Raw genomic sequence first — 26754 nt, forward strand, 5'->3', positions numbered from 1 at the left:
GATGTGTGCCTGGAGGAACGCTGATTTCAGGTTCAAAGCAAATTTATTCTGAAAAAGAATGATGTAATACTCGCTCAACCAGATCTCCCATAGAATTGCGAATAAAGACTATCTTTATATAGATTATCTCGTTCTAAAACAGACTAGTGTCCTTTAAAGTGAGCTAAGCCGGATTTCTTCAAAAGCAGAATATACTCAGATAGACTTTTGTAAGAACTTGTGTTCAAATATTTAAAAAAAAGTTCATAAATTTTTACGCAATTAGACTCTTGTTTTAAATGCATTTTCTTTTAATCCGATACGTTTTCTACATTGGGTTACTATCAGTCTATACATTTGCATTGTAGACTCTCCCTGTTGTCAGGTAATTACCTCGAAAGGATAGTTGTTGACACTTACAAATCGGATGTTGCTTGCTTAATATTAACTTCGGGGAGCCTTTCAGCATTTAATTGATTAACACGAGACGCAGATTTCTTCAAGAATAGTCATCTTTTAATGATCAATAAAATGTTTGGTTTTCATCAACCAAAGTCAAAACTATTTTTTCCAAATCTCTCCTTTCTTTCCTGAAATTATACAACTTCCATATCTTTACCCGCAAATATGTGTGCATCTGTGTATCTATGAAACTGCGTCTGTGCATGTGTCTGTGTATGTCCTTTTATCTATGTATCGGTACATTTGTCTCTGTGTGTGTGCGCGCACGCGTCTATGTATCTGTATGTCTGAGTGTCTCTGTGTTTGTTTGTCCGTGTATCTGCGCGTCTCCCGGGAGCTCTTACCAATTCGTGTTTGCGTGTGATCCCATGTTTTCACAAGGTATATGTACGTTGGTTTTCTCTTCTCGTTGGCTTTTGTAAACCTCTGAGAAAGGCTGACCACATTTCGATGCACAAAATAATCACAGGTTTTTGATCTTTCAGGAAAATATTTATCTGCTGAACAAATCATTGCCAAAAGACAATTTATCATTGCTCGTGTTTATACCCGAAAGCCATACACAAATGAATACTGTTGTTGTTCTTGTTACTGCTGTTCTGTTCTGGTTATGGACGATGACCAGATTTCTAGGTTTTCTTTTAGTTGCCGAATTTTATTAATATTTTGTATTGTTGCTAAGTTAACGGTCGCTCTTTTCTTTGTTTTCTATGTTAAAGGTATTTTATGCATTTTCGGTGTTCATTCGTGGGGCGTGGCGTTAAATGTTCATGATCGTTTATTTGGGTGACATGAGAAGAAAACGAATTATACTCTTGTCTTAAAATAAAACACTTTATAATTTTCTTTTATCAACCCCTATAATAATTATCTCGAACACTATTTTCTTTATTAAAATTATTTCGCTTCGAAGACAGATTAGAAAACACGTTTGCTTCCTCAGCAGTTAGTAGTAGTAATAATAATAATAATAATAATAATAATAATAATAATGATGATAATAATAATAATAATAATAATAATAATAATAATAATAATAATAATAATAATAATAATAATAATGATAATATGCCCTGATGCAGTACCAGGCAGTGTCTCTTAATTGATTGGAAATGTTATGTACATTGTTTTGTCTTGGTATAAAAAGATGGTCTACAGCAAATATTTTGCTCAATACTAGAGGTTTGCTTGTCAGTTGTTTGACCTTTTACAGTTGAGCATGTCCCTTGGTGGCTGACGATATGTGCATCTCTGATCATGAGCAGAAGTAGTGGGGGAGCATCATAGCTCTGTGTTGAGAGGAATTCTTTGGGGTTTGAATAATTCCCCTTTGGAAACATGAGTGTTTTGCTCAACATCCTTAAACGAACCTTAATCAGGGAGCTGAGCGGGATGGGCAACACGACCTGAAGAAAATTCTAACTGGGACCCACCTGCGAGGTCATGCGCTGTTTATCTTGATATTAGATCACCATGTCATGCACATATGGTTGTGATGCATGTGCTTGGTGTACCCTTATCAGACGGGTAGTCATGATGGGTATAATGGGCTTCATATATTTTACCACAGTGTCACTTTGATGGCATGCACTGCTCTCTCACTCAATAATAATAATAATAATAATAATAATAATAATAATGATAATAATAATGATAATGATAATGATAATGATAATGATAATGATGATGATGATGATGGTGATGATAATACTTTCTACTACAGGCACAAAGCCTGAAATTTGTGGGGAGAGGACTAGTCTATTACATCGATCCAAGTATTTCACTGGTACTTAATTTATCGCCCCCATGGTGCCCTTATTTTTAGAATGCCTTAATTTTATTAGATCCTGAAAATAATTACTTATATATATATATATATATACATACATACATGCATACATACATGCACACATACGCACACACACATACACATATGTATTTATGCCATTTTCGCCGTTTAGAGGATACCCACATGCCATAAGAAGTACTGTGTGTAGAGCTATACCAAGGAAAACCTGCACAGGTATTTTAAAGACAACTTTTAAAGACACACTTAAAAAGATGTATATCCATACTGATACTTGGGAAGATCATGCATTAGATGAGTAGCTTTGGAGGAATGTGAATCCCTGCTTTTAAAGAATTCGAGAACATCTGGGTTGTATACACAGGATCGAAACGTGCTGGTAAATGTATATGCAGGAGATGCGAATCGTCTCCCTGTGAAGTGTTCAATTGAGTCTCTTTCGTCTGGCCAGTGAGGTTCGGCCTGTTTCTCAAAGGCAGGATTATTCACCCACAAACGTTGTCACGGAGCAAGACCCGTCTATCAATTTGATATCCTGTATCATCTTTCATTCTTAGAATAAAATGAGTCCAAAGAGTGGCCTTGCTCTCCTCCTGCTACCGCTATTGTTATGTCTCCGCCTCCAGCTTCTGCACAGATTAATACGCTCACTCCTTCCCAAAACATAAGCCCTCTGGAACTTTCCCTCTGCTCATGTCTCTTCTTAAGATTTACAATCAGTAAAGATTCAACTTGAATCTGAATTGCATCTAATAAATCCAGTGTGGAAGCGGCAGCGAAGGCCACAGGCCCATAGGCACTGTCTCTTTCTTCCAAACACATGTACCCTTGATGCAATTCTCAGGCCCAAATAGCGTCACACAATATTACAAATTTACACCATTGAAAATATGTTACAATCCAGACAGCAAGTTATAAATAAGACTAAACCCCATTTCTTGATTGTTACTTCATTTATCGACTCTGAAATTATAAAAGAGAAAATTGACTTTGGCAGGAATTGAACTCAGAACGCAAAGAATTGAGACATAAACAGCAAAACATTCTATCCGATGCAATAACAGTTACGTCAATTCGCCCACTTTCTAAATTAATTACTCCATAATCAACAAGACGATTATGACGTAACAACGAGCGCTTATTGAATATCTTTTCACTTTTCACTTCTCTTAGCTATCCAATTGACGTGAAAATCAAATTCTTATCGAAATTATATAAATTATTGATTGATTCTTTGAATTAATTGATACATCGATCTCGTTGAATTGGAATTGTTACTTGAACAATGCCAAGCAAAATCAAGGAATTATTCAGCCGCTGTATTTGCATACCTGACGGCGAAATTGTCTTTACAGATTTCCATAAGATTTTATTTCCTGATATGCCAGAATATGACCCCAAAACAATTTTTGCTCCCCAAAAACTTAAATTCCATGATTGCCCCGAAGAGAAACCAATTTTCACCATAGATCACCATAACGTCAAACGCCATTTCATTGTCGAAGACATAAGTTGGTTAACATTGCAAACTTTTCCTGATCCAGATATTACTGAAATAGAACTGCCTAAAGTTATCTCAAACGAATGGAAACCAGAAAAAGCCAAAGTATTTTGCCCCAGCCGCAAGAGGGGCCCACTTAAACGGTAAAGATTGAAGTTTTCTCAATTATAACCAACGCAGCTATACACAAACACAACACATATCGCATACAAATTCACGTTAACAAAACCGTACAGTACACACACAACACACATATATACACACACATACACACATACACACTCATACAAACTTACACATACACACACACACACATACACACTAATTTCACACACACACATACACACACACATATACACACACACATACACACACACGTATACACACACACATACACACACACACTCAGCTCACACACATACACACACTCATTTCACACATACACACACATATACAGGTTGTCCACAAAGTCTGGGTACATGGAGTAAATAAAATCATAACATAAACAATTAAATATAAGAAATAATGATTTCTTAAAGTATGTGTTAATCCTCATGTGGGTACATGGAGTAAATAAAATCATAGTATAAACAATTAAATATAAGAAATAATAATTTCTTAAAGTATGTGGCAATCTCATGTACCCACACTTGGGGATACCCTGTAGATACACACACACATTCTGCATACCTTACGACATTACAATACAGTAATCCCTCAACTATCGCGGTTGTTACATTCCAAAACCCCCAGTGATAAGTGAAAATCCGCAAAGCAAAAACAAAAGTGTGCTCTGTTTTTTAGCTTTAGCTTAGAGCTGTGGCCATGCTGGTGCACTGCCGTTTTGCTACACTGTTATTATTGAGAGCCTCCTTTGATATGTAGCATTTGATGAATAAGGGCGTCTGATGTCACTACCTTCATTTGCACCTCTTGCAGTGAGGTAGGTTCGTCTGGGACGCGCTCGACAGGAAGACGTCCAGTTTTCATCTGAAAACACCTACATCCACTTTGTGTAGGTCCTTCAGGCTCTTTGGCAGAATATTAAAAAGCTGTGGGCCCCTGGAACCCAGACTATTGCAGTGACTGGTCCTGAAGCGCGATGGCATTGTTGGGATCTTTGATACTGTGCAGTGTCGAGCCGTTCTGGCATTGGTGTAGCTTTCAATGCCAAAATTTGGCACAATCCCTTCCAGGATCTTCTAGATGTTTATTACTGAATACCTCTCCCGCCTTCGCTTCAGGGAGTAGAGTCTTAACTGTTTCAGCCTTTCCCATTAGCTGAGTTGTTGCAATGAGACGATCTTCTCCGTGAAGCTTCACTGGATTCCTTTAAGTTCCGCTGTTAATTTTACACTGTTGGTTGACCATAGCTGGGAACAGTAATCCAGGCGGCTAAGGAAGAATGACCTCCAGAGAACCATCATGGTTTCCTTCTCTCTGGAACATTGTCAGGATTTATCCAGCCAGTCGTCTGCACTATGTTACCATCCTGGCAATGTGCATTTGGAAAGAGGTATCATCACTCATGTCGATACCAAAGTCCCTCACGGATTTAGACTCTGGGATTGTAGTCCCCTCTGGACCAGTGTACCCTGTAAGTTTTATATTCAGTTTTGGACGCTGGTAGCGCAGGGCTTGAGATTTTTCAACAGTAAACTGCATATTATTGTCCTCAGCTCATCAGCGAATTGAGTCCAATTCCTGCTGCAGGTGTGCAGCATTGCTGGTGTTCTGTATTTCTTGCGAGACTTTCGTATCGTCTGCGTAGCTAGCAAGGGTGGCTATCCGGGCAGCTGAGGGCATATCTGAAAAGGCCACTATGAAAAGTAATGGTCCCAAGTCAGTGCCCTGTGGAACACCGCTCATTATTTGTGTTTTCTTCGAAGTGGCTCCTTTGGCCACTACTGCCTGACTCCTATCTTTCAAAAAGTCATGTAGCCGCTCTTCAAGTTTTCCAGCTATGCCAAGATCACGCAGTTTGTGGCATATCATACCATGATCCACTTTATTAAAAACTTTTGCAAAATCAAGGTATATTACTCCCACATTTGATTTGCGGAGTAACTGCCTCAACACCCAGTCATCGTGCTGTAAGAGCTGGATCTGGCAGCTCCTACCTGGTCGAAACCATGCTGGGTATCACTCAGCAAGTTGTTTTCTTCAAGGAATGCGATTAGATTCCCTCTAACTATCCGTTTCATGCCTTTGCTGATGTGTGAAGTAAAAGAGATAGGCTTATAGTTTTTAGCATCTGCTCTGCTTCCTCCTTTATGGATTGGGCATATTATTCCCTCCGTCGGTTTGCTTCGCAACCTGCCATTTGCAGGAAAACTCTGGAAGAGAATCTGTAGTGGTTTCGCCAGGGCACGCTTACACGGTTTGAGGAGGATTGCAGGGAAACCATAAGGACCAGCAGTTGAGTTTGCGTCCACATCTATGGTTAGTAGCATATCTTCTTCGCTAATGTCGGTGTAATCCATCGTAACTGCCTCGCTGGTTATAGGTGAAGTGGCAAAGAAATCCACTGGTTCGTTCACTTTCTCTTTTCCAGTGGGGTGGTAAAGACACTTTTGAAGTCATTCAGTACCTCACTAATCTTGGACTATCTGTGAGGGAGCCATCCATTTGGAAGAGGGGTCCTATTTTGCGGCGTCATGAGGCTGTTTTATTTGCCGTATTGACTTAATGTTTTTTATAACCCCAGGCTTCTTTGTCTGCTCTCTCCCTCACATAGCATTGTATGTTCAACTCTGTATGAACTCTTGTGATAACATACACGCAACCACATCAACACCTGGTACTGAATATATATTCCCATTACGGGTCCATACATAGACAGCTCTATTATGTTGTGATCCGTACCTAAAGTCGTCGTCACTTTTACATCATGAACGATGTCCATATTGTTTGTGAAGCAGAGATCTAAAATGTAATTTGCCCTAGTTGGTCTGAGCGCCACTTGCTCTATGAATAGAGCATCGGTGAGGTTGAGCAGGGACTCCATCTGTGCTTGTTTGCAATGAGTTATTCTTGAGGGCATGAGGCTTTTGGGGCCATTTGACATTGGGGATGTTGAAATCACCCATAAGAAATACGCTCACATGGTGTTCCAGTTTCAGGAGGATTTCTTTAATTCTTGTGAGGCAATCTTCAAATTAGCCTATGTGGTGTGGAGCATCTGGTGGGCGATATGTATTACATATGACTATATTATATTGTCTTATGTATACAATTAGAGCGTCAGATACTGAATTTGAGTATGACAGTAAGACCTGGGGTGTGAGGTCTTCACGGATGGATACAGCAACTCCACTGTTCGCAGTATGGTGTAATATTTTGGTACGTGTACTTCTGTATCCTCTATATCAGGGTCCAGATGAGTTTCCACGAGTGCTATGTTTAGGGTTTGATTGCGTGCAGCAAGGTCGCTTAGGAAAAAATGTTTACCTTTGTTGTTGTGAATCAACAGGACTCCTATATTTAGTAAAAAAAACAACTATATTTAAAAAAATATTTTTTTATAATTTGCATATGTTTATTTTATTATAAAAGCAAAACACCACGAAGGACTCGAAAGCTTATATAATAAACCGCAATATGGCGAGGGGTTACTGTACATATGTTGAAATGTTCTAAGTTAAATATAAAGGTTTTAAAACTTCGACTCAAAGAACGGCACCGAAGATCTGTTTGTTAGAAACAGGATTTCAAAGAGGATAGACGACTCATCCCCTTTCTTCTTCTTCTTCTTCTTCTTCTTCTTCTTCTTCTTCTCATTTTTCTTCTTATGCTATCTCTTTTTCTTCTTTTGATGCTACCTCTTCCTTTTCTTCTATTTCTTCCCCCTCTCATTTTTCTTCTCCTCCTCTTCCTCCTCTTCCTCCTCCTCCTCCTCCTCCTCCTCCTCCTCCTCCTCCTTCTTCTTCCTTTTCTTTTTCACTGACTTTCTTTTTTTCTTGACTTTGTTTATCTTTTTCTCTCTCATTTCCTTCCTTCTCTCTACTTCTCTTCCTTCACCTCCTTCTTATCCTTCTTCTTTTCCTTCTCTTTCATCTCCTTCTTGTCCCTCTCCTTGTCCTTTTTATTATTTTCCCTTCAGTTCTCCTTCGTTTTCGTCTTTTTTTCCTTAACTTCTCGCCTTCCTTCCTTCCTTCCTTCCTTCTTCCACTTTCTTTTTCTTCTTCTTTTCTTCTTCTTTTTCTTCTTCAGGACAACTTTCGGGCCGGCACCTATGGACAACCACCAGAGATCCCTGGCCTGGCAATGCTATCGAGAAGCACTACCCGTTCGGGATAAGCTGTACAGGCACGGTTCGAGACACACTGGACCGACCTGCCCGAGATGCGGTCAGAGCGACGAAACCGTTCTGCACGTACTCGTGCAGTGTCCAAAGATTTCCGACCCGTGGGCTTATGCCGAACGGCTGCTGTCACGTGTGGGACGAGTCCGCCTGTCGGCCGAGTCTATTGTGCAAATTGCTCCGCCACCGTCCCTCAACAGGGAAGGCAAGGCAGTGTTCATCATACTGGTGGCCATGGTGAAGGAATGTGTGTGGTGGACCTGTGCGAAAGGATTAGAGACGAAAACCTACCTCTCTGGCCAATCGCTCATCAACTTTTTCAGGTATCACTTGAAAAGGAAGGTGAGAATAGAGAGGCAGGTTTTGTCTCGTGAAAGTTTCATTAAAAGGTGGGTGAATGTAGCAAATCGAAATAAATAAAAAATAAGAGAGAGAGCGCACTTTGCTCTCATGTGTCTATTCCCTGTTGAGGTTACCGTGGTCTTTTCCGTAGGCTTTTCTCTCCATGGATAAACCTAATGTTACCCCATTTTACACTATTGGCATTTTCTGTGATATACGATACCTTTTCTTTTTTTGCCCCTACCGATCCCTTTTGATCGGAATTTTTATTTTTATTTTTATTTTATCTTTTTTTTATTTTTAAAGAAAAGCTCTACAGTTGTATTTGTCCCCTCTGTGTGCAGCCCTGTGTGGCTAATAAAAGAAAGATATCTATCTAAACTTTCTATCTTTTTATCTATCTATCTATCTAAACTCCATAGACAGAAACAGAGTAGAGGGTGAGCTAGTTAAGAAGCTAGAAGAGGCAATTAGAAGTGGCATCGCATCCGACGTTTTGGCGGCGAGGTTGGCCCTAGACCAACACTTCAACGCTAAACACGAAGGGTGCGTTGTCAGGGCTAGGATGCGTGCTCTAAGAAACGAAGGTGTTGGAGCCGCGCAAGAGGCCCGGGTGGCGGAGGCGCAACAGGGCAACAAAGCCACCATTCGGTCTCTGGTGGACGAACAGGGGCGCGAACTGCTCGAGCCAAGCAAAATGAGTGAGGCCTTTCAGCGGCACTTTGCTCGACTGTTTGGGACGAGTGGCGAGCGAGAACGCAGGGTGGACTTCAGTGCCTACCTGCACAGCCTGCCACGACTCTCGGCAAGAGAGGCAGAGTGCTGCGAAGGTGCCATCACGGCGGCGGAAGTGAGGGATGCGATGGCGGGATGCTCGAGGGACAAATCTCCGGGTTTGGATGGTCTGCCCTACGAGCTTTACAACTGTATGCCAGACTTGTTTGGAGACGTCTTGGTGGCGGTGTACTGCAACTGGCAGCAAAACGGGAGCATTCCCGGTTTTGTGAGTCGAGGAGCCGTAACGCTGCTGAAGAAAGATCCAAACAAGGGGGACGTCATAGATAACTTTAGGCCCATCACTCTGCTCAATGCAGACCTGAAAATTTTGGCCAAGGTGTTAGCCAAGCGGTTGGTGCTTGTCATCGAGAAACTGATCGACAAGGCGCAAACGTGCGCCGTGCCGGGCAGGAGCATCCATGACAACCTCCATCTGATGCGCTACATCATAGAGCGGGTAGTTAAGGAACCTGGCATGGGTGGGGCCCTGATCAATTTAGATCAATCGAAAGCTTTCGATAGGGTAGACCATCAATACTTGGAGGCTGTCCTCATAGCGGCCGGCTTCGGTCCCATTTTCCGTGGCTGGATGGCTGCTTTGTACAGAGGCATCCGTTCGGTAGTTCGCGTCAATGGGCATCTATCAAGACCCTTCGACATTGCACGTTCGGTCCGTCAGGTATGCCCCTTCTCGTCGCTTCTGTACGTGTTGACTCTCGAGCCACTACTGCGGAAGCTGGCGACGCTGAGGGGCATCCCGCGAGAGTTGGGATGCGGAACGAGCGTGTCGGCATACGCGGACGACGTCACCGTCATAGTGTCTAGCCAAAAGCACATCGAGCTTGTCGGCGAGACACTGAGAGACTACGAAGCGGTAACGGGAGCGAAAATCAACCGGGATAAGTCAGTGGGCTTGCGGCTCGGCACCTGGAGAAGCAAGCCCATGCCGTCAAGCAGCGCCTCCGTCGTGGGACGTTGGACTGACGGTCCGGTTGAGTTGCTCGGGGTCTGGTTTGGTCCAGACCTCCAAACGGAGAAGAACTGGAACGAGATAACGAGAAGGGTGGCCACTCTAGCCCGGCAATGGGCCGAGAGGAAGCTGTCCCTAAAAGTTCGGGCGCAGGTGGCGAACACGTACATCGCGTCCGTCATCTACTACCGCCTGACCATCGTTCCTTGTCCCGACCCTCCCATCACCAAACTGGAGTGCATCCTCTTCCGCTTCTTGTGGAAAGGAAGCGTTCCGATGGTTAGGCGATCCGTTTGCTGCCAACACCCGTTAAAAGGAGGACTGGGCATGTCGTGGTTGATGATGCGCAAACACGCGCTGAGACTGCGACATCTCCGGCTCTACGTAGACAGCGGTGAACAGGTGTGGTCACCGTTTGTGCGGCGCGCTTTCCCGCAGCTCGTCTCCATGACCGAACTGCAGTCGTGGATCAAGAAGAGGCCGAGGAAGGGCGAATGGCACCGCGAGTGTCGCGTTGCTCTTCTGCAACTCCAACAACCCGGGTCAACCTTGAGCGACTGCATCACAACTAACGCATTCTATAGTGGATTAGTGGAGGGAAGGTACGACGACGATCTCGGGGCGAACCTGGGCGTCGACGAGGAATACCTGACCCGCCTGTTTAAGACGACCTTCGGGCCGGGACCTATAGACAACTTCCAGAGATCCCTGGCCTGGCAGTGCTATCGAGAAGCACTACCCGTTCGGGATAAGCTCTACAGGCATGGCTCGAGAAACACGGGGCCGACCTGTCCGAGATGCCGGCAGAGCGACGAAACCGTTCTGCACGCACTCGTACAGTGTCCCACCATTTCCGAGCTGTGGGCTTACGTCGAACAACTGCTATCGCGTGTGGGACGAGTCGGTCTATCAGCCGAGTCTATCGTGAATATTGTCGCGCCTCCTTCCTTTAAACGGGAAGGAAGAGCTATTTTCATCGTACTTGTGGCTATGGCGAAAGAATGTGTATGGTGGACGCGTCTGAAAGGTCTAGAGACAAAGACTTTCCTCTCTGGGAAATCTCTCATCAACTTCTTCAAGTATCACCTGAAGAGGAAGGTGAGAGTAGAAAGGGAAGTCTTGTCTAGTTTTTTTCTAGTTCATAGGGTTATGCTCAAGATGGCTCCGTCGTTCACACGTGCCATCTTTGCTACATTCACCCATCTTTTTTTGAAGCATTCACTAGATGGGTGAATGTAGCAAGGATGGCACGTGTGAACGACGGAGCCATCTTGAGCATAACCCTATGAACTAGAAAAAAAATCCAGGAAAAAAAATAAAACAAAAAGGCAAAAGAGAGTCACTTACTGTTATAGTTTCTTCAATGACAATATTGACCAAGGTTACCGTGGTCTTTTCCGTAGGCTTTTCTTTCCACGGCTAAACCTAAACTGTCCTCCCCTCTTTTTACACGAGAACATTACTGTGTGATACACGATCCCTATTGATCGCTTTTTTTTTTCTTCTCGATCCCTTTTGATCGACACACCCTTTTTTTTTCTCTCTTTCCTTCCCCCTCCCCAAAAGAAAAGCTCTACATTGTATTTGTCCCATCTTTGTTGAGCCCTGTGTGGCTAATAAAAGAAATGTATGTATGTATGTATGTATGTATGTATGTATGTATCTATCTATCTATCTAAACTTTCTATCTATCTATCTATCTATCTATCTATCTATCTATCTATCTATCTATCTATCTATCTATCTATCTATCTATCTATTTACCTACCTACCTACCTATCTCTCTCTCTATCTATTTATCTTCCCATGTACAACCCAATTCTTTGACTAAACATAAAAATATTTTCGTTTTCAGCCTAACTAGAGCCGTCCGTAGATTCCTGCGCCGACGCGGATTTATAATGTGGTTTTATTAAGGAATTAGACATGAAGACGTAAAGTAAGAAATCTCCCATCTTTCTTTCAAACTTTCTTTTATTTGTTTCAGTTACTGAACTACGGCAATCCTGGGGCACCACCTTCAAAAGCTTGGTCGACCAAATCCACCCCAGTGTATATTTTTTTATGTCTGGTACTTACTCTATCGGTAACTTTCGCCTTACCGCTTTGTTATGGGGACATAAACAAACCAATATCGGTTGTCAAGCAGTTGGGACGCAAACAAAAGCAGATACACTCTCTCACACACACACATGGGCGCATACACACTTACATACGCACACGCACACTCACACAAACGCAGTCACACAGACACACACAGACACTCAGGCAGACAGAAACACACACACACACACGCACACACACAAACACACACACACACGCACACACACAAACACACACACACAAGCGACGAACTTCCATACAGTATCCGTCTGCAAACTCCCCTCACAAGGCATTGCTTGACCTGAGGCCACAGTAGAAGAGGCAGCCAAGGTGTTCCGCAGTAGGACTGAACCGAAAGCCACTCGGTTGCAAAGCGACGCCCTTAATCTCACGCCCTGTCCCTTTAAAGCACTTATAATCCCTATTTTTTGTTATATATAAGAACTGAAATAATTTTGTGGGGTCCCAGAATAACATCGTCCACACTCCATTCCTTATAAATTTTACGAACTTTCTAGGGTTCAATCTATAGAGATGCTCCCTCACAAAATTTTATTTTTCATTGTGGAAAATAATTTTTTGGATAAATTTATTGATTTGGTTTTTTCTTGTTGATTTCCAGACTCAGAAAACATTTCTGAATTAGATTTGATCTAAAATACTAAAAATATTAAGAATTAGAGCCCAGAAAATGAGGATAACATCAAAGAAACTAAGTGACATGCGGGATTTCTAAATCAAAGTCTATCATTAAGAATGAAATAGACGTGGAGGATGTAAGTATAAATGTTATATTGATTAGACAACCACCGCTGCGGCCACAGCCGCCACTACCACCACCACCACCACCACCACCACCACCACCAACACCACCACAACCACAACCACTACCACCACCACCACCACCACCACCACCACCACAACAACAACAACAACAACAAGAACAACAGCAACACATCAACAAACACCACACATGTCTACAACTACACAGCTCAACACACACCACCTTAGTACAAAATCTACAACATCTATTGAAGTTTCAATAAGAAAATAAGTTATAAAATCTGAAACTGCAATAATTAAAATGAAGGAATTTGTTTCTGTCTTTTCTCTCTTCATAGTGTTTTTTTTCTTCGTTTTCTTCCAGATTACAACCATAAAGCAGTGTTTATACATCTACTAAAGCAAATGTGATATATCCTAGGATCATCGGATTCTTCTCATGACCACCTTCACGGTAATATGTGACTTTCATTGTCACACGATAGTGAATTCACTGAGAATGATGTTGACCAAAAACTGAAGGGAAAATGACGCTAATTACGATACAATTTATTATATTAAAAGAACAACAGTGGAGAAAATATTTGTTGAAGAGAGTGAAAAGTTAAATGATAACAGAGAACTGTTATAGCAATGATAAAACCATATGTACAAACAAAAGATCTAAAAGAAACATTGATAACAGTTATATAAAAGGCTAATGTCGAGATAACAGACTGTAGCTATAAGAACAACGTGTAGCAGTGAGATAAAAATAACAGAAAAGAAGAACGATGCAGGGTTTAATGATAACAACTCTAAAATTGAGATCTTGAGAGATGGAAGGAGACAGAAATATTGGAAAGGAGAGAAAAGAACTCTATGAACAGATATTGATATTATAACAATATTTTATGAGGAGTAATATAACATGGTGTAGATAGGTATTACAAACTCCTGTTAAATATAACAAAGTGCAAATTGATAACATTCACCTCGTGTTAAATGCAACGCCTTATAACATCTTCCTTTAAACATAATAGTGATATGAGAGACATACTTTTATAACCTCCAGCTGCTGTTAAATACTGGGTGTAAGTTAGTAACCCTTCACTCTTGTTCAATGTAAACAAGGTGTAACTGTATAACATCAAAGCCTGGCTGTCTGCAACAAGGTGTTAATCGAAAGCAGTCAACTGTTGTTAAATATAACAATGAGTAAATGGCTGCGAGTGTTGCAGGATAAATAGTTCTACAGCTAACCAACAAATATAGAAGCGAAATCCCTCTCAAATAACATCTAAAAAGAAGGCCACATTAAGGAGTGAAGTCTGGGCTCTACTGAAATGATGAGTGTGGCTGGCATGGCTTGTATCACAGCTAGGTCTTCTGGGCTAGGGATTGATTTCGAGGGCTAAACAACCTACAGTCAAGTTGTAGGGCTAACTCCCCATCTCCCTTCACCCGTAACCCCACTAACACCACTAACGTCCTCTCCCCTTATTATTAACCCTACTAACACTACTAACAACCCTACAGCTTATTGTAGATGTTGTTTTAGTAGAGATCAACCCTGTCACATGTTGGCTGACCTTGATCAAAGTTGTTCCAATCTCATTTATCCTGACAGTATATGTCAGGCTACATTGATTAATTAATGCCCTTTCTTAATTAGCGAGTGATTGGCTGCGATTTCAACGACAGCATATAAAGCTTCAATAATTGGTCAGAATATATCTTTTAATGTTTAAACTAACATAGGAACACTCCATAACACCACGTTCCAAATAAATATAGGAAAGACCACATATTTAACACCGAGAATCCACGGAACATAGCAAGGAGTAGACGTACATAGGATATGAAGCTCCTGTAACATCCAGTTTTTGTTAAAGATGACATATTCATATCATCTGACTCTTGCTAACAACATGAAGAGTACCCCTAACAAGCAGCGACAATATGGAGGAAATATTTTGTACAACAACAGCCAGGAATTGTTCACCACAACATGAAGGCAATATTTCGTGCAGCAACAAACAGCGATTGTTCGCCATAACACGAAGGCAATATTTCGAGCAGTAACAAACAGCAACTGTTAGTCATAACACGAAGGCAATATTTCGTACACCAACAACCAGGAATTGTTCACCATAACATAAAGGCAATATTTCGTGCAGCAACAAACAGCAATTGTTCGCCATAATATGAAGGCAATATTTCATGCTCCAACAGACAGCAATTGTTCACCATAATATGAAGGCAATATTTCATGCTCCATCAAACAGCAATTGTTCGCCATAACATGAAAGCAATATTTCGTGCTCCAACAGACAGCAATTGTTTAATTAATACTATAACAGCAATAAATGTTTCTGCGTTAGAGGGTGTTTATAACACCTTGCCATGTACTGAAGATCCTACGTACAGCATTTATTACAACAAGCCCTGATTTATACACCTCACTTACTTTACAATATCGACTCGCTGCTAAAATTAATTTAGCTACATCAACACATTGTTACTGTTATCAATAACATGAAGGCTACATAAATTATATCTAACAATGAAATGTTGTGCACATTTAACATGGAGACTTCAATTCTAACATCTTGTTAGCAACAACATGGAGATTACTTGTTACATTCAGTTCTTGTAGCTACACCAACACATACCAGCTACTGTTATCAATAGCGAGAAGGCTACATGTACAGTACCCAGCTGTTGTTCACAATAACATGGATACTTTAAACACTCCGTCCCAGGGCTAATACCTAACAACAACCAGCGTCATTTAAAAGTAACATTGATATACTTCATTAACAGCCATTGGTCTGCTAAATATAACATGGTCAACTATCATAAACAATCCCCTCCTTCGGAGAGAATATTGGATAGCTTTTGCAACAACAACAACGCCTACAACAATCTCCTGAAGGATGTAAGAATATCACTGTATGAACCATCTATTACAAAATAACTTTGTGACTATTTTCAACATCAAACTCCTCCAACTGACAACATCGAAACTTTTCAAGAACCAGGATTGGGCTACCAGTTTCTTGCAGACTTTTATTAAGACCAAATTCCATGAAAAACAACAAAAATTATACTTCTGTGTCTTATAAACAATAATGAAATCTAAAAGATCTATTTCTTCCCGCAAATAACATCAAGACAATAAAATACTTCTTTTGGTATGAATAATGTGATCGAAGCTACAACCATCAACATTCGATCTCACATAATACAGTAGAGATAATAATGACCACTATCTCCTGATCTAAATATTGCAGTGGAGACTATACCAATTATATCCTGATCGCAACTACTTCGAACAGACTTTAACAATCAGGTCTTGGTTATATATACACTGTCAAGCGTATGACATCAATTTTAGGGTCGTAACAACAGTGTGCAAATTATAGCATCAATCACGTGGTCATAACTACATTGTACAGACAATACCATCTATCTTTTGATCATAATTGTATTCTAGAGACCTTAACATCTATTCTTGCGATCGTATTTACATTTTAAGGACTAAAACAACCATCTCCTGCAATACCTGTACATAATGTATATACGTTTGTTCTACTGGTTGAGTTACTTCAACCATATTCCAACTCCTTTTTCAAGTTGAGTTATTTTATAGTGTATACACGTTTGTTCTACTGGTTGAGTTACTTCAACCATATTCCAACTCCTTTTTCAAGTTGAGTTATTTTATAGTGTATACACGTTTGTTCTACTGGTTGAGTTACTTCAACCATATTCCAACTCCTTTTTCAAGTTGAGTTATTTTATAGTGTATATACGTTTGTTCTACTGGTTGAGTTACTTCAACCATATTCCAACTCCTTTTTCAAGTTGAGTTATTTTATAGTGTATACACGTTTGTTCTACTGGTTGAGTTACTTCAACCATATTCCAACTCCTTCTTCAAGTTGAGTTATTTTATAGTGTATACACGTTTGTTCTACTGGTTGAGTTACTTCAACCATATTCCAACTCCTTCTTCAAGTTGAGTTATTTTATAGTGTATACACGTTTGTTCTACTGGTTGAGTTACTTGAACAATATTCCAACTCCTTTTCTAAGTTGAGTTATTTTTACAGTATTGTTACTTAGTAACCACAGTTAAATACTTTTTTTTATTATATTGTTCATTGTTCTTTTTCAAAAATAAAATTTTAAAAATTTCTAGTTTACGCTTCCTTTTGTCAATGTTTAATTGAGAAAAAAAAGAAGTTTTTAAATGACAGTATTTGACTCTTATATTTTATGCCTCTATTATAATTCAGCAGCTTCTGTCATGGACAAAATACCGTCATCCTTATCACCAAGCTAACCAAGCGAAGTGGTTTCTGTTCTGCAGCACTCCTTCAACACATCCACTGTTCCTATTGCAAGAAACACACAGAGATAAAAGCCAGATCTTAGAAGAGGAAAAATTATCCAAATACAGGGACAACAAGTTTCTAGCATGAAGTCAGAATAAAAGCACATGAGGACTGAGGAAAACTGAAGATAGATGTTGAAGAAGTGATTCATCGATGCTCCATTTTGTCATAAAGATTCAAACCGTCTTTGAAAAAATTAACAACTTTCACGATCAAAAAATGCTGAGTGGTGAAGTTTTAAGAAAAACAGAAAGTAAAAAACAAAAATCAGCAAAGCCCAACCAACTAAACATATCGTTCGCATTTTAGTTATTAATTATTCAGACATCATAGTGCATGTAGGTTAGAGGAATGCAGCAAAAGCAGGTATTACACATCCATACACACACACATACACACATGCACATGCACACACACGCACACACACACACACACACAGACAGACAAACAAACAAACATACAAACATACATACATACAAACATACATGCATACTTAAATACATACGTACATACATACATACATACATACATACATACATACATACATAAGGCTGATAATATCATAAGGCTTGGAAGGCAGTTCCTTCAGCAGCATTCCTTGTGTGATAATCTTGTTTGCCGCAACATAAAATCGGTGAAAGGAAGAGCAAGTTTGAGCGGAAGACCATGCATGGTCTTCCGCTCAAACTTGCTCTTCCTTTCACCGATTTTATGTTGCGGCAAACAAGATTATGTTAGAAAGAAGAAAGCTCAGAGATGATAGTAACATTGATCCCCAAAGCAGTCTCTCATAGAGCAACACTGAACTATTGAGCAATCTGCAGTTACTTTATCCAAATAACAAGTTCTGGTTTATATCTGTTATTATTGGGGCATTAGGGTATGTAACACATAGATTAAATACAAATCCTGAGAGATCAGATTTCTCAAAGCCAGAAACGAGAAAGCTGTTTCGAAGACTACAGATCCAATCTAACATTGAAGATATAAAAATCTCTAGAAATTGCCAGAACTTTATCATTTAAGTATATATGAAACTAAATGAATGAAAATACATACATTAAAAACAAAACGTGCCAAGCTATACGTATACATACATACATACATACATACATACATACAGACAAACAGACATAAATACATACATAATACATAAATACATACATACATATATACATACATACATAAATACATACAAACGTACATAAATACATACATATATTCATAAATACATACATATATACATACGTACATACATAAATACAAGCGTACATACATACATATGTACCTACATACATAAATATATACATACATAAACACATACATGAATAAATACATACATGCATACATAAATACATACATACATACATACATACATACATAAATACATACATACATCAATACATACATGCATACATACATACATACATACATAAATAAATACATACATCAATACATACATAACTACATACATATACAAATGCATACATAAATACATACATACACACATACACAAATACATACATACATACATGCCTCACGCTATGAGGGACTCTAAGGTCAGACTACCATAAAAAGCACATTTTTACCGAACGCGAGGAAATGCAACTCTCAAAGCCAACCCCTTAAAAACAGACTAAGTTATAGATCATGATTTCGTAGTAATGCCCTTATATAAATATAAATATATATTTCGGGAATAAATGATGGATTTTTTCCCTTATGAGGTTTTTTCACGCTAGCTACTTGATAAATTCTTGTAAAAGAATTCGTCCTATTATTGAATTTAAATATATTACCAGAATATATTCAGTGCTGAATTTATTCTGAGAAAAAAGCATATTTACCGAGATGCAATTCGAAATTCCCGCCACTTACATAGGGAAATAGCGATGAACAGTCTTCTATATACTATATTGGATACACGATGTTCGTTTGGTATGTTGATTCTCTGTTTATTACTATTTATCTTGACCATATTATACTGACGAGTAGAGGTTGTATAATACTACAATAACTACGAAATCATGATCTATAACTTAGTCTGTTTTTAAGGGGTTGGCTTTGAGAGTTGCATTTCCTCGCGTTCGGTAAAAATGTGCTTTTTATGGTAGTCTGACCTTAGAGTCCCTCATAGCGTGAGGCATTATTGTATAGTAATGCCCTTATATAAATATAAATATATATTTCGGGAATAAATAATGGATTTTTTCCCTTATGAGGTTTTTTTCACGCTAGCTACTTGATAAATTCTTGTAAAAGAATTCGTCCTATTATTGAATTTACATACATACATGCGTAAATACATACACATATACATACATACATGCACACATGCATACATACATGCACACATATAAATAAATAAATATATATATATATATATAAATACATACATATATGAACACATGCATACATACAATACATACATGCATACATGCATACATGCACATATACATACATGCATATATGCATACATGCACAAATACAAACACATACATGCGCACATACACACATACATGCAGACATACATACATGAATGCACGCATGCATGCATACATGCAGGCATACATTCAGGCATATATGCAGACATACATGAATACATACATACCTACATACATACATACATACATAAATAAATATCTACATTCATACATAAATACATACATAAAAACATACGTACATCCATAAATACCTACATACATAAATACATACATACATACATACATACATATATATATAAATACATACATACATACATACATAAATACATATATACATAAATACGTATATACACATATATACAAATACATACATACATAAACACAAGCATACATAAAAAGATACATACATGCATGCATACATGCATACATATATGCATACACACATGCACACATGCATACATGCTTACATACATACATGCATACATACATAAATACGTACATATAACAATACGCACATAATAAATAAATACATACATAAATATATGCATACATGCATGTATGCATACATTCATGCATACACGCATAAAATACGCACATACATACATAAATAAATACATACATACATAAATACATCTATACTATAAAAGGCAGATTTTCTCTGTGTGTGTGTATGTTTAAAATTCATACATTTACACAATTCCAAATTTCTTGGATTAAAGAATCGCAATTATATTCTAAATACAATTTGTTAGGTTACTGCGTCATTTTTTCACTCCAAAAATTTCCTAATAACGAATAAAATACATAAAACTACAGAAGTAAACATTTTCTACCTAATAAAATCTAATTTCCTCTTTCTAATACAAATCCTTTCAACTCCTACTTTCTCTTATGAAGCTTTACGGACAATCCAAGAACAAATACAAAATGAAAGGAAGGAGAGACACTGACAGTAAAAGAAAACTATTTCAGTATCAAAACTGAAACAATCACATTTCGATACTGTAATGACAGTTTCACTTTAATGGTTTCATTTTAATACTACATACATATATACATACATACCTCATTCTAATTGGCGGGGATTGTAAGTTATTTCTAACTCGTCCTTCACCATGATAACAACAGAAACAGAATAGTCACACATCTTTTTCAAATACGATCGACAAACATTTATTCCCTACAAACTGAGTTTTTTGGAAAATCTTTTCGTAAATCTTGAGATTAACACCCGCACGATTACCTACCTAACCCTAAAACCCCAATTCTAACACTGTAGTGAAAATCGTGCGGGTGTTAATCTGAAAATTTAACAATCTTTTTTATAACACTTTTACTTACTAACATTTTTTTATTTAGTGTGTGTGTGTGTGTTGCCCATATATGTATGTACACTTAAGACTTAGTTGTGGGTTGGGACTTTCATCGGCAGAGGTCATTATTATTACGACCATATATATATATATATACACACAGAATGCACATTAATACACACATATATACAAACACCTATCATTCTTTTTTATTTAGTGTGTGTGTGTGTGTGTGTGTTGCCTATCTTAATATATAATGCTGAAGTTCTGTATCTGTGTGAAGCCTTTTTCAAAGTTTATAGAAATCCACATTTTCCACTTTTTCGTCCTAACCCTAACACTGTAGTGAAAATCGTGCTGGTGTTAATCTGAAAATTTAACAATCTCTTTTAAAACACTTTTACTTACTAACATTTTTTTTATTTAGTGTGTGTGTGTGTTGCCCATATATATATACACTTAAGATTTAGTTGTGGGTTGGGAGTTTGATCGGCAGACGTCATTATTATCACTATTAGTATTATTATTTTAAATTTTTCCCACAAGGGCGGCTTCGGGAAGGTGGAGAATAGTCGATTATATCGACCCCTATGTCCAAGGTTACTATTTTTGGGTTAGGGTTTTAGGGTTACGATGAGGGTTAGTGTTATGGTTACGGTTTTAGGGTAAGGGTGAGGGTTTAAGGATTACGGTTACGTAATCGTGCGGGTGTTAATCTGAAAAATTACCGAAATGTGAAAACTACCGACCCTGCCAACTGTTATAACTTTTGTTGTTCTCTTTAATATGTACATAGATTATGCCTCCAAACAAGACAACTTGCTGGAGAAAGAAAGCAACCGGTTTAAAAAGACAGCAACAGGCTGCATCAATTCAACACATTCTAGAAGCTACTTTGAACATAATGCAAAATGGTGCATCAACATCTACTGCCCAATCTGATACAATTCTGGCAGAACTGTGTAGCAACAGATCACCAGCAATTGCTTCATCACAAATTGCCGACCTACCTCCTGCGAAAAGGAATTACCCTGCTATGTATAATCAAGGCAGCGCTAAAAGTTGTTTTGCACAAGCATTTCTATAGCCAATTAGACGGATGAAATTTACGTACGCTTAATAATTTTACGCAAAACAGCCTTCAGATTTTCCCTATTAATTTCATCGTCATTTGAATTATGAACATATTTACATCATAAGGGTTTTTTCGTTGTAAGGCTTTATTTTTTAGTTGATTTTCACCTAGCAAGACTTATCGTAGATGGCGTAATAAGTCACGCCCGGACAAGGTCGGGTTATACTGCTAGTACATACATAAATACATATATAAATAGATACATATATACATACATACATCAATACATCAATATATATAAATATACATAAACACGTGCATACACACAAACATACATTAATATATACATGAATATATGCATACATACACATATAAATAAATACATACACACATACATACATAAATACATAAACTCATATATACATACACATATACATACATACCTACATACATAAATACATACACACACATAAACGTACTTACGCACAAACATACATGAACACATACATACATACAAACTTACATAATACATGCACACATACATGCATACACACATACATTGATACACGTATACAGACATACACACATACATACATATACATGAATGCACGCATACATACATGCATACATGCATAAAAGCATACGTGCATGCATGCAAACATACATACATGCATACCTGAAAACCTACATACATATATGAATACATACATGCCTACAAACATACATAATGCATGATATATAAATATATACATACATAAATAAATACCTTCATTCATACATAAATACATATATTTACGTACATCCACACAGACATACATAAATACCGACATACATAATACATGCATACATACATACATACATACATAAATACAAGCATACATAAAAACATACATACATACATGCACACGTACACACATGCAAACATACATACATGCTTACATGCATTATCCATGCATACCTAGCTGCATACATGCATATATATATGGACAGACAATACACACATACATACATGCATACATCCACACATTCAAACATACATGCATGCACACATGCATACATACACGTATACAGACATAACAAATACATACATACACACACACATACTCACATGCACACATGCACATATACACACTCATACATGCGCACATACATACATACATGCAGACATACATAGATGAATGCACGCATACATACATGCATACATGCATAAAAGCATACGTGCATGCATGCAAACATACATACATGCATACCTGAATACCTACATACATACATGCATACATACATACATAATGCATAATATATAAATATATAAATACATGCATAAACACATACACACATGCAAACATACATACATACTTACATGCATATATACATGCATACCTACCTGCATACATGCATATATACATGGACAGACACATACACACATACATACATGAATACATCCACACATTCAAACATACATGCATGCACACATGCATACATGCATAAATGCAAACATACATACATACATGCATACATGCATAAATACATACATGTATACATGCATAAATACATACATGTATACATGTATATATACATACATGCTTGCATGGTTACATACATGCATGCATGTATCCATGCATACATACATGCATAAATACGGACATACTTAAATACTCACATACATAAATACATATATACATGCATACATATATAATACACAAGTAAATACATACATACGGAAATGCATGCATATATAAATACATAAAAATATATAGATACATCTTTACATATATACATAAATACATACACACATACATGCGTAAATACATACACACATACATGCGTAAATACATACACATATACATAAATACCTGCACACATGCAAACATACATGCAAACATATATATATATATATATATATATATATACATACATATATGAATGCATGCATACATACATGCACATATGCATATATGCACACATACATACATGCATATATGCATACACGCACAAATACAAACACATACATGCGCACATACATGCATACATGCATAAAAACACGTGCATGGATGCACACATACATGAAAACCTACATACATGTGTAGATACATGCATAAGTACCTGCATACATACATGAATACATACATATATACATACATAAATACAAGCATACATAAAACATACATACATACATGCACACATAAACACATATATACACACCTACATAATAATGCACCTATACATGCACACACACATATATATTACAAATTTAGATAATACAAGCACCTATAATACATATACACACACATACACACATACATACAAGCATTACACACATACAAACACGTACAGATACATACATACACCCATACATACATGCATACATGTATACATGCATACATATATACATACACACATGCACACATACATACATGCATACATACATACATGCATACATGCATACAAACATAAATGCATACATGCTTACATACATACATGCATGCATACATACATCAATACATACATGCCTACATTCATAAATACATACATACATAAATATATACATGCATGCATACATACATGCATGCATACATACATAAATACGTACATATATAAATACGCACATACATAAATAAATAAATAAATGCATACATAAGTACAAACATACATACATAAATGCATATATAAATAAATACATATACACATCCATGCATACATAAATATATATATACAGAAATACGTACATACACACATTCATACATTAATAAATACATAAATATATGCATACATACATATATAAATAAATAAATACACACATACATGCATAAATACATACACACATAATTACATACATAAATACATACACTCATACATACATACACATATACATACATACCTACATACATAAATACATACATACACACACATAAACATACATACACACATACATACATGTACACATACATATATACAAACTTACATAATACATGCACACATACATGCATACACACATACATACATACACGTATACAGACATACACACATACATACATACATAAACACACACATACACACATGCAAACGTACATACATACTTATATGCATATATACACGCATACCTACCTGCATACATGCATATACACATGGATAGACACATACACACATACATACATGCATACATCCACACATTCAAACATACATGCATGCACACATGCATACATGCACGCATACATGCATACATACACGCACACATGCATACATGCATGCACACATGCATACATGCAAACAGACATCAATACATACATAAATAAATAAATAAATACAGACATGCATACATACGTACAAACATAAATATATACATACATAAATGTATACTTACATATATAAATACATTAAAAGATACATAGATACACACATGCATACATACACACATACATATATAAATACATACAAACATACATAAATACACACACACACACATTCATATAGGCACACATACACACATACAGACATCCACACATATATACATGCATACACACATACATAATACATGCACACATACATGCATACACACATGCATACATACATGTACACATACATACACAGATACATACATGCATGCACGCATACATACATACAGGCATAAATGCATATATAGATACATGCATACATGTATAAATACATACATGCATACATACATAAATATATAAATACATACGTAAATAAACACATGCATACATACATAAATATATACATATGAATATATACATATGAATATATACATACATAAATAAATACATACACACACCCATACATAAATACATATATACATAAATACATACATACATAAATACATATATACATACATACATAAATATATACATACCTAAATACAGGGTGTCCATAAAGTCTCTTTACCATTTAAAAAAATATTACAAAGGCAATTGATAAGATATTTTATTCATTGTTTACTAAAGTCTTTAATCACATTGCATTTGCGTGTTTCATGGACCCCTAAAAAATGACCACCCCTCAAGAGAAGGTGCAATATGTTTCATGGTTTATTGAAACAAAATCGGATGGGCAGACTCAGCGAAACTACAGGACTAAGTATGGAAGAGATCCGCCATCACGTCCGTCAATTCGTGCACGGCACAAGAAATTTATGGAGACAGGGACAGTGTTAGATAAAGGGAGGAGTGGGCGACCAAGAACATCTAATGCAAACATCGATCGTGTAAGACAATCTTTTTCTCATTCTTCCACAAAGTCCATCCGAACTGCTGCCACACAGTTAGATCTACCGCGTTCCACAGTGCACAAGGTCCTACACAAGAACTTGCGATTGTACGCTTACAAAGTGCAACTCTTACAGGCACTCGAGCCAAACGATAAACCAAGACGAAAAGAGATTGCAGTTAACATGCTGGAACAAATATCTGAGGATGAAACATTTGTCAGACGAGTGATGAAGTAACCTTTCATGTTTCAAGGAAACTGAACAAACACAATGTGAGAATCTGGGGATCAG

General features: G+C 37.5%; 1 protein-coding gene across 1 annotated transcript; it reads left to right on the plus strand.

Annotated features, from left to right (window-relative positions):
• The first annotated feature begins 3407 nt into the window (after nucleotides 1–3407).
• Nucleotides 3408–17212, plus strand: LOC149133224 (uncharacterized). Its single transcript, XM_089359734.1, has 4 exons — nucleotides 3408–3892; nucleotides 11997–12080; nucleotides 12867–13020; nucleotides 13392–17212. The coding sequence occupies exons 1-2, from the start codon at nucleotides 3534–3536 to the stop codon at nucleotides 12055–12057; spliced, it is 420 nt and encodes a 139-aa protein (XP_089215860.1). The 5' UTR covers nucleotides 3408–3533; the 3' UTR covers nucleotides 12058–12080; nucleotides 12867–13020; nucleotides 13392–17212.
• Nucleotides 17213–26754: the final 9542 nt, after the last annotated feature.

Source organism: Octopus bimaculoides, chromosome 11, assembly GCF_046866305.1.
Source record: "Octopus bimaculoides isolate indiv1 chromosome 11, ASM4686630v1, whole genome shotgun sequence".
Taxonomy (NCBI): Eukaryota; Metazoa; Mollusca; class Cephalopoda; order Octopoda; family Octopodidae; genus Octopus; species Octopus bimaculoides.